The sequence below is a fragment of the Adelges cooleyi genome, unplaced genomic scaffold (genome assembly GCF_023614345.1).
Source record: "Adelges cooleyi isolate 19-005CV unplaced genomic scaffold, UGA_ACOO_1.1 ACOO_flye_CR_arks_rails_tigmint_CR_PRNA_108, whole genome shotgun sequence".
NCBI classification, from domain to species: Eukaryota; Metazoa; Arthropoda; class Insecta; order Hemiptera; family Adelgidae; genus Adelges; species Adelges cooleyi.
Window position 1 is genome coordinate 1,035,699 of NW_026095761.1, and position 18,623 is coordinate 1,054,321.

General features: G+C 30.2%; 1 protein-coding gene across 6 annotated transcripts in view; it reads left to right on the forward strand.

The window, feature by feature from the left end:
* LOC126841164 (ras-related protein Rap-2b-like) overlaps positions 1–18,623 on the forward strand; it is a 69,951-nt gene that overhangs the window by 32,270 nt on the left and 19,058 nt on the right. For 3 of the 6 annotated variants that reach the window (XM_050577510.1, XM_050577506.1, XM_050577497.1), the window contains exon 3: positions 4,736–5,165. In XM_050577510.1, the coding sequence (XP_050433467.1) occupies positions 4,736–5,165 (430 nt within the window). Of the gene's footprint in view, positions 1–3,591; positions 3,675–4,735; positions 5,166–18,623 lie in introns of those variants that run through there. The other 3 variants (XM_050577522.1, XM_050577512.1, XM_050577511.1) reach the window with 3 other exon arrangements.

The following is an 18,623-nucleotide window of genomic DNA, read 5'->3' on the forward strand; positions in this document are numbered from 1 at the left end:
TTTAATTCATGTTTGTACTAGTTGAAAGTTGCAAAAAAAAAAATTAACAAAAAACTTAGCATCTGCCCTTTTAACAAAAAGCGATTCAAATATATTATGTTTTAAATGATTTTTTTTACAAAAATACTATTAGATATTCTAACAATAATTATTATAAAACATCGGCTTTTACAATATGGCTTTTTCAATGTGGAAGTGATCGGGCAAATTTCAAACACGAAAAGGTTTTTTTTTTTGTTTCCTTGCAAAGTTCATCAAAATATAAAATGATCCACTCGGAGAACTCATTCGCTTTAACTGTTCAATATACAGTCGTCGGAATCGGTTGAAATTTCCTGGGAATATTTTACACAATATAATAAACTGTACCAAAATGTCAAAATTGCATTAAATTAAAAAATTGTATTATCACAACAACTAGACAAGTAGATCACCTAACCAAAAAAAAAAAATTGTCTAGTTAATATTTTCATGACTTGTGTAGATATATTTTATACTTTTGTAACCATTTCGAAAAACGTCCCTGGATGTTTTTTGTGCGTAACGGTGATTTTTTATTGAATCCACACAACACATTGCGAGTACGAGACCGGCATAAATAGGTGATATATATATTTTATGTGTGTGTGCATGACATTAAAAAACGCAAATGATATATGGCAAGCACGTGCGGTTAAAACCAAAAACGTCCACACAAAAGTTGAAATATACTCAATGGCTTTATATAGTATTGAAATATCTATAAGGTTCTAGGGATTTAAATGCCTACTAACTAAGCAGAACAATAATTAAACCAATCGAACGTTAAACCTTAAATATGATACTGAATGATGTTTAAAAACACAATATTTACTAATACATTTATAAGGCCAAACATTATTGTAAGTATTATCGACCGAAACGACCAAAAACTAATACAGGGTCCGGCAAAAAGAGCTTCCTTATTATTGTTGCTAATAAAAACCAAACGAAATTTGAAACACAAAAAGACAATGTATTAATAAGAACCATACATAATGCGGTTTTAAATTATTTAGCTTTAGCAGTCAGCCCCGGATGGTTGATTTAGACATTTTGAAACATAAGTCAATATATCTATGGGGACCCCTTTTCAAAAAAATTAAATCAAATTAAAAACACCTCCCTAAAATTGTTTTCCCCGTTTACTGAACGTAGCCCCTCCTTTTTCCAAATTATGGATCCAACGCTGCTGTCGAATAGCGTGTGAAAAATAGACAATAATAGATGGTATTATAATAAATTTAAAAAAAGGTGGTACGAACTTCGGGTTCACGTTTGTTATTCAATTAGAATTTGAGTTTTTTATGACACGTTTGAAATCCGGCGCGCTAAAAAAATTACCGCTTGTACATTGTTCTAATTCGTCTTACAATCCTATTGTTTTTTTATACTATGTATCTGCAGTTATAATAATAATAATAATATATGTGTTCTTATTGTTGTGATTTCTATATAACACTATATGGCGAAGTCGAATCGGTCGGCAATGTGTCGTGATGTGATCTCTCAACATTCTAAAACCAATTGATTGTAAAACGGTATCCAAAATAGGAAGAAATGCCCCCGGGTATACAGGGTTAACACAAATGTATGTTACAGTAATGTTATCTATGAAATCATTATTTTAAAATATCAAACAAAATCGTTTTTGTATACGATGATCAAAAATTATAATTACTATTTATTAATTGTAAACGGCAATGTTAAAGGGTGACATTCAAAAACTAAAAGCGACTTATGTATTAATTATTGATACTTTATAAACCCTGTATATGGTTGGAGACTGGACGATTTTTTTTTCTACTTCACGAACACAGTATTTTTTTACTCTTGAACAGTTCATCGATATAGTGAATTCGCCTTTTAGCGTTTTACGGTCTACTCGCATTCACCTTGCACGGTCGTTGTATTTTTTATATTTTTTTAGAATAAATATGTTTGCCCACATATATGTTAGGTAAACTCAAACAGCACCATGTTGTCGTAACTGGTATTATTATTGAACACGAACCTCGTTATTTGTATACATTTTGGTCAGTGCAAATAGTGTGATAAGTATCCGCAGTTGCTTGGTGGACGCCATTCAATTTTGAAGGGTTCATTGACTATCCTAATTTTTTTTCCTATGCCATAATGGTTTGTCAACATTTCTGAATAATTATCCAATTTTAAAAGTTCGAAATTCAAAATATAATCGTTTTTGGTAAAAAAAAACAGTATGAAATAATTAAAAAAACAACATGATAGAAAAATGTCCCGTTTGGATTCGGACTTTCCTACTTACACAGTAATAATATGTTTTTAAAAATGGCATGAAACATTATACAATTACCAATAATAAAAAATGTAATTTTATCAAATGCTTCAAGAAAACAAAAAACATTTTTTTTTATCAGTATGCAATTTGTCTACGAAAATTACAAATTTCAACTAAAATAAAACTAGTCGGATTTCTTATTTTTCAAAAAATATTAGAATTCACAGAAATTTAGTTTTATTTTAAATTCGATGTACAATGTATGTTTGTTATATTTGTAATCAATTTGTAAAAAAAATTAAATGTGTTTTTGTAATTTATCAAAAAATCATTGCAGTGTATTATAACAACTAATATGTTTTTTATACATTTTATAAATTACCAAAAATGAAAGTAATATTTACGATAATAACAGACAAATAACCTTAATTTCACTAAAAAAAAATGAAATGTACGTTAATAATTTCTAAAAAATGCATTTATTAACAAATAAAGACAATATCCTAATGTAAACATTTAAGGTTATTGGATTGTCGTCGTCACTTAAGGGGGTGGCGAATTTTGAATTTAAATTTGTGTTCTATAAATAAAATATTTTCTAAAAAAGGGTTATCCTTACACAATTTAGCCGGTGAGCTCAATAAAAATCTAGAAAAATAAATAGCGTTTGTTCTTAACAAAATCGCCATTTGTATAGAAATTGTTTTGCTATTTTTACGAGTATACTTTAAGTGAATATAATATATATATATATATTATATATTATAGAATAATAATATTTCTTTGGTTTGCAGCTGTCATGTCCAGTAAAAACCACGTGTGGGTCGAATGTTATTACATACAGAATTGAAATTGCAATTTAGCTCTTAGCAAAAACACAAACCGGTTTATAAGTTGTTGGGAAATTCGAGATCAAAACTTATAAATGGCGAGTCAGAATGAACGAATGAAAAAAAAAATAACATTAAAAGTGCATCCATCTGTATAATAATCTTATTATGATCGCATAATTATAATCGTCAAGTCACGTATGAAGCTATGTAATTATTATTTTTATTTACAATCCAACCCTTTGCTTGCTGGTTGCAGTCCAACTGAACTCGTATATCCTCGCCTTTACTAAAAAAAACACAAGTATTGATTTATAAAAAAAAACTCACCATAAAACAAAGAAGGTAGACAAGCGTATAAAATATTAAATACAACAATAATTATTTCAGACTGGCAACAAGATATTAAATGAAACAATATTTTGTTAAACCGTAAATCAATTATTTTCTTATTCTTTATATTTTCTTATTTCATATAACTAATATACCTACTACTCAAAACGATAAATGAAGTTTTTAATTACTGGTTTTACATGTTATCTTAATGTTGTTTCGTTCATCTTCTAGTAAGTATTTTCTGGTAAAAAGTATTATGGTGTTGCCGCTATTCGGTTTAACGTTTCAAAAATGAAAAATAAAAAAACATGGCAATTTTTTTTTTAGTAAAATTTAAACGTCAATCAAACAGCTATCGAGTATACTATTTGTTGACATATTTTATTTATTGAACGCGCAAAGAATATTCGGAATTATAGTATTGAACGGGAAGCGCATTGTATTGGAAATGAAATCAATATAATATTGTTCTTTTACCGTTCCCGGTCATCCTTTGTCTATCCAAGAAAAAAATAAACTTTTCTGAACTTTTGCCGACCGTTCATAAACTTTTCTTCGATTTTGTATTTTATGCTACATTAAAATTGTACTTAAACTAATTTTTTCTAAACGAAAACTGTAAAAAAAACTGAGACTAGCTTTTTTTTGACATGACTCTGTCTATTGGCTGGAGGTCAGTCGAAAATTAGTGTACTGTCGGTTTAATGACGGAGGGAAGAATGCAAATGGGGAAGTGGGGGGGATGGCAGAAACAGAAATTCATGGTCCAATGTATTTCCTTTAAGGTAAAGATTGATTTTTTTTATAACGGAGATGAACGCTATTCGAATATTTTTTTGTTTGTTTTAAATGAATAAATTACTGATTACAATTGAGTTGCAGAATGCCTGAAAAACTTAACCCTCAAAAAAGTTAAATTTCTTTTTATTACATTAAATATTTTAGGACAATATATATTTTAAAACCAAACTGATCCAGACGTAACAAAAAATTGATCCACTAAATGGCAGAACCTAATTTGCTTGGAATTGGCATCTAGAAAATTACAATTGGCTTTTACTTGAAATAATGGATTTGTGAATCGCGGTTTTCTGACTCTATGCGCTTCAGTTATATTATATTATTATTATTATTATATTATATTATCAACCGTAATCGTTAATCAGATTCGGTTTGCCCTACACTGGCTGTAATAGACTTAAATGCATTTTTTTTTTCATTACATATTTTCAATTCTTTTTATGTATTCTTTTTTTTTTCCGTTTTGCTAATTTCTCTATATGTCTTCCAGCAGCGTGGAGGGCCATCACGACCAGCTCCAGGCTCACGCGGACCCTTCGGACGTGACCAGGCATAAGATCGTGGTGATGGGAGCCGCTCGCGTGGGCAAGTCGTCGCTGATCACGCAGTTCCTGTACCGGAAGTTCTCGTCCAAGTACAAGCGGACCGTCGAGGAAATGCACCACGGCCAGTTCACGGTGGACGGTGTGAAAATCGACCTGGACATACTGGATACGTCCGGGGCTTATGAGTTCCCGGCGATGCGCGCCCTGTCCATATCGTCGGCCGACGCCTTCGTGCTGGTCTACTCCGTCACCGACCCCGACTCGTTCCAGCAGGCGGCGGCCATCCGAGATCAGATTATCGAGACCAAACACACTTCCGACGTGCCCATTGTGGTGGTGGGCAACAAACTGGATCTGGCCAATACCGACAGAAAGGTAAGCGCCAAATCGTTGTAAACAAATCTAATGAAGTAGCGTTGGATAGCCCGAAAACGGTCGGTTTGAAGATACATCAAGAAAATGTGGATTTCACAAATATTCGTGACAATCCGCATGGAATTCACGAGCCGTGTCCGTCGATCACACGGGGAATCCATACCATATTAATATCCCTCAGGACTGACTTAGAACTATGTGGGAATAATAAAAAAAAAACTCCCGGAGGTCCACTCTATAATCTCAGGTATCTCGACCTGGAAATTCCTCAAGAGGAGCACACCACAGCATAAGGTTCCATACTTATTTTTGGGACTTCCTGGCACCTCCATTATTGTTCATATATTACATTGGCCCACTACAACTGGCCACATATCTCGAACCGTCTCTCTCCAATTTCCGACATGAGTCTTCTTTCGCTAAGTGTTTTTTATTGATATTAATGGATTAGTTGTTTCTATAAATATGTTGCTCGTAACACCAGTCATTGTAAAACTGAAGCAAAAATTGATTTTTAGCTCCTACGTACGTAGTATATATTTTTATAGTCTATACATAATAACTGCACACACATTAAAGCGGACGAGTGTACATGCATAATATAATAATTTTATTCGTACCTAACCCAGCCGTACAACGATCGAGTTGCCCCATAAAAAATTCATGAGGCTAATTCATTTATACATATAAATATGTTATATGTATATGAAAAATCCTATTTAATAGAATGGGATATAGGGGATATAAAAGCGATGGTGTGGGCGTTAGGGACGTCACGATGAATTATTCAAGTGGGGCACTTTCAGCAACAGATGTATATTTTAATCAATGAATTTTATCAGCTTCGGAAAATCGCGCTGGGAATCGAAACGATTTATTTTATTTTCCCTTCGGACTTGGGTGACGTTCTTTTTTTTTTTTTATGCCTTATATTACAAACGCCTTTGCAGTGACTCGTTGAAACGTAATAAACGGCTCAAAAAGTTAAATTACCTTACATAATATTTATATGTTTACTCTAATAAATTATATAAAGAGATTTACGCATGTTTGTGTGTTGACTCGAAACTCTGAAACTGCTGAACCATTTCTTGCTGATCCTTTCCTCGTCTTACACTTAACTGTAACTTATTGCTTTCTATTATTCCATCATATAAAAAAAATGTTTTGAAATAAAATTAAAAATTTTTTTTTGTGGAAAAAGACACATAATAGGAAGAAATAAGAGAAAATAAGGGATATCAACTGATAAGAAATATGATTGTGATGACAATGGCGATTGACAATATGATGCAATTTTCGATTTACAGTATATTTTTTCCTAAAAAAATAATTGTTTAGCTGGAAAAGTTCCAAATAAAATCCTTATTATATTTAACGATCAAAAATTATAATTTATATTTAAGTTAAACATATTATTTCATAGAGTACATATCAACGGACGATTTTTAAATGTCGAATAGTGATTCATGTATTAGATTTGCCAATAAAAAGTAAATGAAGTATTGAAAATAATAACTGCTCAATAACCAGCTTTGGACTGTGGAAAAATAATAATTTCATCGGAAGAATCATTTTAACATAAAATTTGGCTTACACTGTTTATTAATTAGTATAATATGTATTTTATATATTTATATACAAATTCCACAATATAGTAAATTGTGAATACCAAAGAGTTCGTTATCCTTGTATTATTATTCCAAAGCAAATAGGTGATTTCGAGTAAAATTCGTGCTTGTAGTAATCATATTATTATGCATAATGAAAGCTGTACGGTATGGAACCAGAATAATAATAATAGTCGTTAAATAATATAGTTTTAATAAAATAACCAAGTAATTAAATAAATTATACAATTTCGGGAGATGGTATTTTATGATTACCACAGTAGTTGTGTACCACGTTTGTGTTGCCACCAAGTTCTTGTTGTGCGACGAAATACTTTCCCGAGTAAGTATAAGTAAATGAGTAATCCTAAATAAACTTAACTCGATTTATTACCCTCGAACGTTTACTTGGAATGTGCGATTTGAACGGTGACTAATTATTATTTAAACCCGACCGGTACACTGAATAAACATTAATTGTGGAACGTTTACTTGAAGTTTCAACGTTTGGAATTTAGATTAATAATTTAATGACGACACCCTTCGTTTGGATGTGTGTACCTATTAATGAGCGTGTATTGGAATTCTATCAAAATGGCTAAGGAAACATTTTTAGATTCAAAATGTCAAAACCGAAAAATGTGTAATTCCCATATTTATTTTACAACATCAAATAACAAACCAATAATACGAAATAGTACAATACATTTTTATAGTTAAGCTTATATAATATTTAAAAAAAAACATTTAAATTTTATTACAAAAAGAAGTTAGCACTTCTTTAATAAATAATGTGGAGACAAGCAAAAAAAGAAATTTCATATAATAATGAATTTATAATAATATTTTAAAGGAGATCAAAATGAAAAAAAAATGTTTCTGTGTGTTAAATGGGCGGTTTTCATTTGTTTTCTTCAATAAATCTTTCCAAAAAAATGATAAACTGTAAAAAAAAAAAACTCAGATAGAAACGTGTTTCATTGAAAAAAACTAATTTTTGAAAATCTGTCGCTTTTACTTTTCTGGATTGGAATTGTTTCAAATAAATATTTATACTTAAATTAAATTACAAGAGCAATTACAATAAAATACTAGCCGAATAAAGTGTTTATTGTTCTATAGTTAAGCTATAACCTAAACAGGTTTAGGTTCAGACATTACTTCCTAAACATACAAATATATTGATATGTTATTATTTTAAAAAATATGTATTGGCAAGAGATTAAATGTATTAAAAAAAAGTTACTCACAAAATGTTGTTTAAATAATATAAAAAGCATTATATTTTGCTGTCTAGGTCAGCTGGCTAGATTTTTTGGGTTAATTTTCACGTGCAAATTCGAATCTAGATAATTTTACCTATGAATATACATACACTGCTGCTATTATTGCCGGTTTATAATGTCAAAGTAAATTTGTACACGTCGAGCCAATGATCGTTAAACGCCGAACAGTTTTTGCGGATACCGAACGTGGCGTGTAGGCTCGAAAATTTAAATCATACATAATATTATATACGCTAGACTAGCCATATATTTTTATATTATTATACAAAAATATATAAACCGAAAGTAAAATAAAATCAATCGCGAAACCGCCGCCGCGCAAAGCAATTGAGCCGTATAAGGTCGGTTTACGTGACCCCAGGAAATCAAACATAATAATAATAAAAAACACTTCGGTAGCCATTAAATTAACATCGACAAGAACATTATTATTCATCAATAGACCACTTGTGTCGATGACCCCAGAACAGGTGCAGCTGCTGCAGGACCTGCTGTTTTTTGTAAACAACCGTGGAGGTCGTCCGCGGTACTACAGACGTGTGTCGAAAGATTATAATATATATATATATATTCATATAAATATTTTTTATTATTATTATTATAATAAAGAAGAAAGAAAAATCACCACACCACCATAATAGTGTAACCACAATTGGCCGTTTCGAAGAGCTGGAAATAAATATAATATATAGACAACCGTTTCAAAACCGTAACACTCATATGCGTTATGGCCAACCGAAAACATACCTACATGATAACAAAAAAAAAAAACACAATATAGTACTTAAAAAATAAAAATTGAACGATATTGACAATCTAACAACCAGAGATGGGCATTGATACTACCAACACACAATAACTATTCTTGTGTATTTAAAAATCGGAAAAGTACAAAAGCATTTTCAGGACCAGTGGCGGCGTATCCAGCTATTATTTTCTACTTGAGGTTACTAACAAAAACGTTTAATGAAAACTAGGCAAACTTTCTTTAAATTGATAAGTTTATTATTCATGTATATATAGCATGAATTCTCTACACAACCCAAAAATAACAACCGAATAAAGTTAATCGTAAAAGAATCTAGTAATAGTACAAACTTTACTATTAAAAAAATCTGTTCCATCTTGAAGTAAGAACCTGTATATTATTATATAGGTATATATATATATATATTTTTTTTTTAATACTCTTTCTGACACTTATGAAAAAAGATTACTATTATTGAGAATGAACGACGGACGATCGAAATCTAAATGCACGTTTCAAATGTCTGTTCAGACTTTTTACTACAAATAAAACGCCGAAATTGCACTTATCGCCTTATATTGTTAAAAATAATATAACAAAAATGTTGTTTTCCCAGACTGCGTCCTAAGTTTCAATTTTAACGAGCAAAGTTTCAAAATGTATAACCTGCGAAATAGGTACAATGTAATTGATGTAATTATATTATTTTATAAATATATATTATTATTGTTGTTATATTATAAAGCCGTAGTAGACTATATTCATTATTAAAACGTTGCAGTTTCGCTTAGAAAATTATGGTTAAACTCTAATAAATTATTATATTTGTTTAACTAAACCGAAATATTTCATAGAATTTTGACTCGGTACACATTTCTCCAAGCACCAAAGCAATTATAACCTTTTATAAGTACATTACTTTATTATTAAAATATTGCTCACCAAAACTGTGAAATCATTTTTGTGTTTTCTTCGTACTGTTAAAACATTAGACAAACATTACTCAAGCATAATATATCATTAAAAAAATTCCAAATGATTTTTGACATAATTTGCTCAAAAAAATAAGGATGATGATAAAATTAATAGTAATAATAAACTCGAAGTATTTTCGGTAAGTTAACTTACAAATATTTTGCAACCAGAACCGAGTTATGTCGATCTGTTATGATTGTTCTCATTGTATCAGAATTTTTTGTTTCAGACTTCCTAAAATAATATCATTTATGAAAAACTTAGGCAACCACATGTTATTTTTGTTCTTAAGAAATCTATCATCTACCTGTCTATTTCCAATTGCCACCAAATAAATATTTTCTATATGTTAAGTACTCGTCGGGTGTATACTCGGTTCAAAATAAGAAACGACCTCGGCGGCTATCTGAAAGCCACGTAAAATAATATAATATTTTAAACGGAATGTTATACGCATGCGATCGTCGAACGACTACCGTTTTAGAGACGAGAAAAGAAAAAAAAATTAATAGCACATCATTTATTCGGTACTTCATTATCTTATTAACAAGATACATTGTAACGTTATGCGATAATCATCATATTATTATCGCTGTTGCGCGAATTTCTCATCATTGTACTAATATCGACGTCCATGGGCGTTAACTCAAGGTGAATTCGATAATACACAGATAATGCGGACCGACAATTGGTCAAGTACTTTATTTTTTTTTTTTTTCTAAAACAAGAGCAATGCCAATTTATTTGTAAAACCGAAAACGCCTTCCTAGTTTTGACGGGCGACCGATGTCGTTAAGCGTTTTTAAGGACAATCCGTATAACCAGCGACCATCATGATTTCATTATGAGGGCGTAGGTCCAAAAGGATCAATGTCAATTTTTGTTGAAAATCTATATTTTTTATATATTCAGCTTATGCATATTTTATTGTGTAGCTTTTAATCTATCAAGGATGTTCGAATTTTAAAAATTGTTTTATGTAACATAAAAACTACTTTAGTATGAACATCAAATAGAGCCTACATTAACCACCTGTACACAGTGCAGATAATATTAAAATTATCAACCATACGTTGGTACGATTGTTGAAACGAAAACTAGGTATGAATATAAGATTTATAAATCAAATTTTAAAAATCAACCTATTATAGGTACCTTGTGTTTTGAATTTTTATGGTAACGGTACTTTAGTCCAGCAATAATTTGTTTGTTTAGTACACAGTTTAATATTTTTGTCAAAAACGGTCTCATCAAATATGAAAGAGATGGATCATTTAGTATTAATTTTGTATAGTTAATCATTAAGTCAACTTTACAACAACTAATTTTATCACTAAACATTTTTCGTTTAGGAAATGCGTGTATTGGAAAAATGCGTTTTGGATGTTTTTGCATCTAAGCCTACGTTAAAGTGCTTACTACCCTTTCGAAAAATCTCTGCTGATTTTAAGATGGAATTATCTTGAAATTGACACGACGCCATGAAAACCAAGAAAATCCGTTAACTATTGCTTGGGCCTAAACGTGTTACTTCCAAGCAGTCTGGACAATACATCACGATGAAGGAGCAATTTTATTTTATGCTAAACGACGATTGTTCGGCTGACAATATACATACTAACACCATACAACGGTAGTCGGTTACGGAGTCTGTCGGAATTATAATCATACTAGACCACATTGATAAAGGTGTATCACAATAGAAGGTTTTTTTTTTTTTTAATTATAATAACGATATTCCATGTTATTATAACATTTTGATCGTCGTCGTTTACAATAACCTTCTGGGTACTTTGTTACAATAAAAAATAAATAGTATTTCAAACGATGTACACGCACAAAAAAAAAAAAAAATGTAATACAAGATAAGACCGCGAGATTTTTTTGGGAGAAGGTTAAGTATTATTATAATAATAATATTTTTCGCGTCGTAAACCGAGTGGTTTCATAACCGAATTCAGACCACTCAGGCGACCTTGACGGCTTCAGTTTACAAGACGCGTTCAGAGTACCTAATAATGTATAACAGGCTGTATATAATATATAAATATAGTGAAAGTTGTGTAATCAAAATGAAAAAATAACCCGACGGACAGCAACGTCTACTGTCAACGCATAATGGGTCATTATCAAAGCATTATTTTTATTTCCTTAGTGTCTGTTAAGTACCTACTACGGATTTTTTTTATAAAACTATCAGAAAAACCGCAGACGGCACTTGACTTGTAATTTACAGTATTAATTAGTTTGTTTTGTCTACCAACTCTAACTAATACATTTAAAAAACCAATTGTTTTGTTCATTTCCTGGAATAGTTAAGCAAAAATGCCGAAAACGTCCCTGTGAATCAGGGCTTGTAACAATAATGGAGCAGGTAGATAGGTTGTATATAAAGTCACAATAACTGTTATAACTTGAAGAGCTATCAATTGAAATGTATTGTTGTTGGACAATTTAATTTTTTAATTTTTTTTCGAATCTTTTAAGAGAACGCAAAAAGTTTGAAGATTAGACATTGTAAAATATAACGATAAAGGTTACAGTTGTACAATTTTATCCGCTAAGCAGTTAAAAAAAATCCATATATACATATCTATATGTAGAGGATTTTTATATATATATATATATATTTGTTTTTTTTATATGTAAATATATATCAACTCGCTAAAAACTAAGTAACTATAAAAATCAAGCTGTTCAAAATGTCCGGTTAAGTGTAGGTACGCTACCAATTAAAATGTTTAAACAATTTTTTTATGAAATATTACACCTGGTTATTTTTATTATAAAATTTGAATCGTGTTTTTCACGATAAATGTTATAATTTTTTTCAAAAAGATTATTGGGATTTTTAGACATTCTATTTAATTTATTTTATGTCTAGTACATCTGTGGGTAAGATAAGGAATAATTCTTAGTTTTATAAAACTGTCTTTTTACTTTTTATCTTAAAATTGTATTAAGATAACGATTTTGGGTAACACTAACCACCCAGGTCCAGCCACCCCCCTTAAATTATGTACATGAATATGCCTTTAACTTGTCGCACAATATTAATTTATTTATTCTAAAGAAACGTATATTTTTTTACCGTGTTCATTATACCTCCTTTGTTTCTTTTATCAAAGCAAAATAATTATGATAATTAGACCTTGTATATAAATGCGAAGCGCTTGACGCCGACCGTCTTCCCACGACACCCTTAACCCGCCGTTAAGTCTAAACAAAGCTCGAGAAATTTAATATTGCGTAATACCTCGTAATAAGAGTAATTTTCACCTACCGACGCAGTTTTTTGCAATATATAAATAAATTAATTCTGTATAGTTAAAAAAAAAATTATAATAATAAAACAAAGTTTACTAGAAGTTCGACGATAATTTATCTTAATTAAACGTCTGCGATGCTCTGATTTAACGAACGGCAAACAATAACGTTAATTAAAAAAAACAAAAAATACTTTTTGAAATTATCTTTGTGATTTTGTTTGATGTGAACACTTAAGATAGGTAATGATGTATATGAATTCTCGTTGTTAATATATTATGTGACCTACGCTAGATTATCATATTTTAGTCTTGACCTAAATCAAGGAAACAAAATTAGTTTATGATTAAATAAAAAAAAAATGACTAAAATATTCAAAATTAAAATAATAATAATTTTAAAAAATGTTGGTTTATTTTGATGGGAAGAAGGGTGTAGTCTTCCATAATTTATATAAAATTAATTAACGCCCATCCAGTACCCATACGGGTTTATTTATTTTATCTCTAAAATTATTATCATCTGAAAGCATTTTTAAAATGCTTAGTAAAATGATAATAATTTTTTAAAAAAATATCAAACAAACAAATTTTGATTCTTTTGATTTAACCTTCGTTTTTTTTTACTTCGGTGTGTATGAAAAGAGGTTTGTGTAACTCTCCTTATCGTGGAATCGTATGACGGCTAGATTAGGTAAGGTTAGATAAAACATGAAATAGTTTGACAATTATTTCTAAATGAAATAATATTACTAAAATGAATTATCCCGTGAGAGGTAATATAGTCTTAGGCCCGCCCAAAACTATATTTTACATTTTTAGTTCTTCAAAATCGGTGACTCTTGACAAGTGATAGACAATAGAGAAGAGTGGAAAAGTTTAGGACTTGTGCGGAACAGTAAGGGCTATAAATGGCATTTAAAAGCTAAAAGCAGAGAAACGCGTTGAGTATTAATATCAAACTCTCTGAAAAGAAAAATAATAGCTTACTATTATTTTATGAATAACCAAACGGTTGTTCGGTTTTTCTGAAACACAGTTCTATTAATTTGTATGTTTGAATTTTATATAATATATTTCATGACTGTTTTGAGCAGTTAAGCAAATAAAGCAGATTAAAAAATTAGGTTACAGCCGTTTTAAGTGTTAACAACTGCGCTGGCAGAAGAATTAATCTTTACTATATAACGTAAGCACATAATCTCTTGAATAATGTTTTCAAGTGAACCTTACATTATACACAACATGTAAAGTTGAATAAAAACATTTTTCTTAAAATTGTAACCCAAACCAGTATTAACTGTATATTTTAAATGAAAAAAGTGAAATTTTACAAGTCCAAATTTACATAATTTGCATTACAATTTTTAATTTATTAATTATCAAAAATTAAATATTCTAGTACCGAGTTAATTTGGCTGTGTTGAGTGTTCATTGTGTTTTGTTTTGTTATAACGAACCATTAAATGCTCATCTATTCAATTTTTATTAGCCGTTAAACTTGTCAACAGTTTGCGCCACTTTATTTTCCGCATCAGCCTTTTGAAAATTCGCACATTTTATTAAACCCAATGTTAATAAAAGAATCAAAATCAATAAAAACATTTGTAAAATTATTTTTAAACTATACATATTTTAATAAAATTAAATTTTACAATAAAACTACAGTATTTAATTTTTTTTTAATTGAATAATTGACATTCTACATTGTTAGTAGTACAAATTAAAATGAAAAAACTATAAATTCTTCATAAGATTTATATCGATTTTTTACAACAAAAAAAAAACACGCCCTATAAAAAAGTTTAAATGTATTGTATTGTACAATTTCATTTTATAAAAAATGTATACTTCTTTGTTTTATATCCTCTTATACGTCAACAATTATCCGATAATCTCTCATCATTAGAAGAAAAGAGGATTAAATTTAACGTTAAATTGTCTGTATCGTTGTCTCTCTAGAGAGATATTATGAACATTGATGATTCCTGTAAAATAGATTAGGTACTATTATAATCCAGTCGACTTATTTATTGAAAGAGATATGTTCATACATTTTTACCTAAACCACAAAAGCATCAAATCAACAGTTGATTATTTAATTTAAAACTTATATAATATCCTATTATTTTGGGCGAAGAGGATTTAATAGTTTTGGATCATTCCACGTGAAGTTGTATTATAATGCGAATATGTTATACTTCGAACATTTCATAAGCACTACCACAAAATATATTATGTACAATTTTGGCTTTCTATCTGGAACTTTTTAACCGTCGCCAACGCGAAAAACCGCGATGCCAAATAATACTGTTATTGCAGTTAGGTCGTGTACTATAAGAGATAATAATATAATGGACGATGATAACATATTTTTTGTTGCGCCATGTCCGCCTCACTTCTAATAATTCTCGATTGGGTGCAAGTCTACCAGAGCAATGGCTTTCTCGTCGTCGGATTTTAGTGGGACCGATTCACTTGAACTAGTTTGAATAAATTTGGAAATGTTTTGTTAGCCGGATTAGTTTTTTTGTTAATACTCACGGCACAGGTGTAATAAAATAACAATCCACTCGGCGGTAGTTATATAAACGTACACATATTATAGCTTCATCGTAGTACAGCTGTTGTAAAATCGATCGGAAAAGCTTTTGAAACTCAATAACGAATTTGTGCCGGGAGTGTTAATTTATAGATTGTCGTTGCTGCCGTACTGACCCCCCGGGACTTGTTTACACAGTGTAACATAATACGGTTGTGCAATTAGTCGGTACACACACGACAGGAGATAACGGCCGTTCGTTTTCTTTTGGAAATATCGTTTCGTATAAAAACACTTTTGGGGCCCGACAAAATTATTGTTGCAACGACGAACCTAATTCCAAATGAAAACTAAAATATGCACTACCCGACGTCGCGGTTTTACTCAACTCAACTCTCGACAACCGGTGGTTAAAACTCAAAATTTAAGTGAGAACGGACGGAAACATTTTCTTTTTCTAGTATAGTTTTGTGCACTAAAGTCTGAAAACTAAACTGATGGTAGATCAAGTATGGCCTTGTTTCGTACATCTCAAAAATCGATAGTTTACATTTTTTTTATTAAGGAAATATTTTAAAAAAGGAGAAAATTACACTAACTGCATTAATTTTGATGTGTGAACAGGTGAACGTGCCCACTAACGAATTATTATCAGGAAAGACAGTCGATCAACCCTAATCGTACCAACCTCTCACAATATTTTTGTTTTAACGATATTCAATTATTTTTATGTTTATAATAAATTTTCAAATCCATTAAGGCTTTATACAAAAAAAAAATGTATTTGAGGTTACTAAACATAAAATTACAACACAGAATTTTGGTTTATGAACACGACTTATCCGGTTATATTGAATTGAGTACCACTAATATTTTTGGGTTGTCGGAATTTGGTCCAACAAATATTTTTTGGTTGTTTGAGTTGAGTCCCTTCAGCCAATTAGCGTTATCCAGGAGACACCACGTGGAAGTTCACTGATTAGTCTCCCAACAATGGGTATGCTTGTTTACACTGTTTATAAACGGCCAAAAAAATCTTTTAACTTTAATAATTTTCAAAAATAATTAAAATAATGTAAAAATTTAAATGATACAGATTTCAAACAGTTAAATCTGCAAATTTCTTTATTTTGATACTTGATTGTCTGCTCCCGTTTTGGAGTGTAGCATTGCTTCGTGTTTTTATGTATGTGTCTGACTGTATGCCCAGAAGAGTTAATTGTAACATTGGTCTAGACTTTTGGATTGACTTAATTCGATATTATCCGGCTTATCAATCAACTTTTTACGCTGGTTCTCTTATCAATGATATTTGTCCACATACTCCCTTCATCTTTAAATTTTACTACCTATCTCATCCCCTCCCCGCGGTTCCTATAACAATTTACAGAATTCCAGTTTTATAATAACACGGAGCCAAACGCTGGTCGTTTAAAAAATAATTTTTAATATAATTTTTTTTCTCTCGGTATTCTAGCATTTTCGACTGAGCTTTATATAATATGTAATGTTTTTATTTTTCAACTTTTTCCGGCTATTATTTTGTGGGCGTCGTCGCCGCGCGACCGTTTAAACTTCTGCAACGAAAAATGATAATAATTTACTTTTAGCGTCCCATTAGTCGGCCGCGGAAAGCAATATAAACTTTTAAGGAAAAAAAGTAACAGTAATAATGTCTTTTATACCCCATTGTTCCGACTTTCGCTTAAGTGTTATTAATCTTTTCGTTTTCTTATAAGCCGGCGTTTGAAAATTATAAATTAATCCATCGAGCTCAACGATCAAACTTATTTTTACCGAAAAATAAAAAATAATTACAATAATTTATAATAAACATTGTCATAATTTTTTATATATTTATTATAGTTGATATAAATCAAAAGCTTTAAACATTACAACAGCAATATTTGTAAGTTGGATGGAAAGGTATCGTTTTTAATATTTTTATAAACTTTGATGGCCGTTGATCACTCCAATTGGACAATATATTTTGCCTTAAAACGCTTATATTGTTCACTAATCTTTGGCGGGTTATTTTTGTTCGGTATGTACATTTATTTAAATGTAAATAAAAATACCACTTAGCTTAGAACAGCTGATTTGGAGTATTATTATAGGTATTAAACTACTCAAGCACAATTAGGGTAGGTAATCCGGTCATTCAATATGAAATCAATACAAAATAGTTCACTAACTTATAATTGTATTGTATAGTATTACAAGTACACTGCGTTTTTATGTGTATTATGCATAAATTAATACTTACCGTAAATGATTAAGTAGTAAGTACAGTAAACCCATCTGTACATTTTCTACATAAAAACACTGGAACGTTTTAAAATAGAAGCAGTTAATGTTTTCTCAACATGACATAAACCTTAAGAGATTACCTTTTACTTGATATGACAACCTCACACGGTTACGTTGTTTTTATTATTATTTCTTCATCGCAATATTAAATAAAAAATAATCAATATTCCTTTAAACTTTAGGACAGTTAAAATCATTCTGTATTTCAGTGAAATGTAAAATTGTATTATTGGTTTTAAGTAATTATTACTGTTTTAAAATTTTGATACTGTCATTAATCAACAATTCCCTCTTGTAGTTTCAAAATTAAGAAATACTAATGAACAAAACTTTAAACCGGGGCGTGGGGAGGGGCTTTCAAGTAATTGAAAATAATAATTTTATATAAGTATAATAGCCATAAATATCTTAATAAAATAACAATTTAACTTGTTATAAATATAGGACTGTGTCGGCATCACCGTAGTAACAAAATGAAGTAGGTAACTGACCAACTAGTCTTTTTCACCAAGTCTATAAATCGTTGGTCTACTCTTAAAACACAGCCCTCCCGGATATTCTCTTCTTGTTTAGCCAAACAATCAATCATGCACGATAAGATAAATGGGGATCAATCTTCACTAACTTTATACTATTTCATTTGGTTTCAACAAACTTCTTCTGTCATTCCGAAATACCTCTGGTTCTATAGTAATCCGCTTCATCTAGTTTCTAAATAATT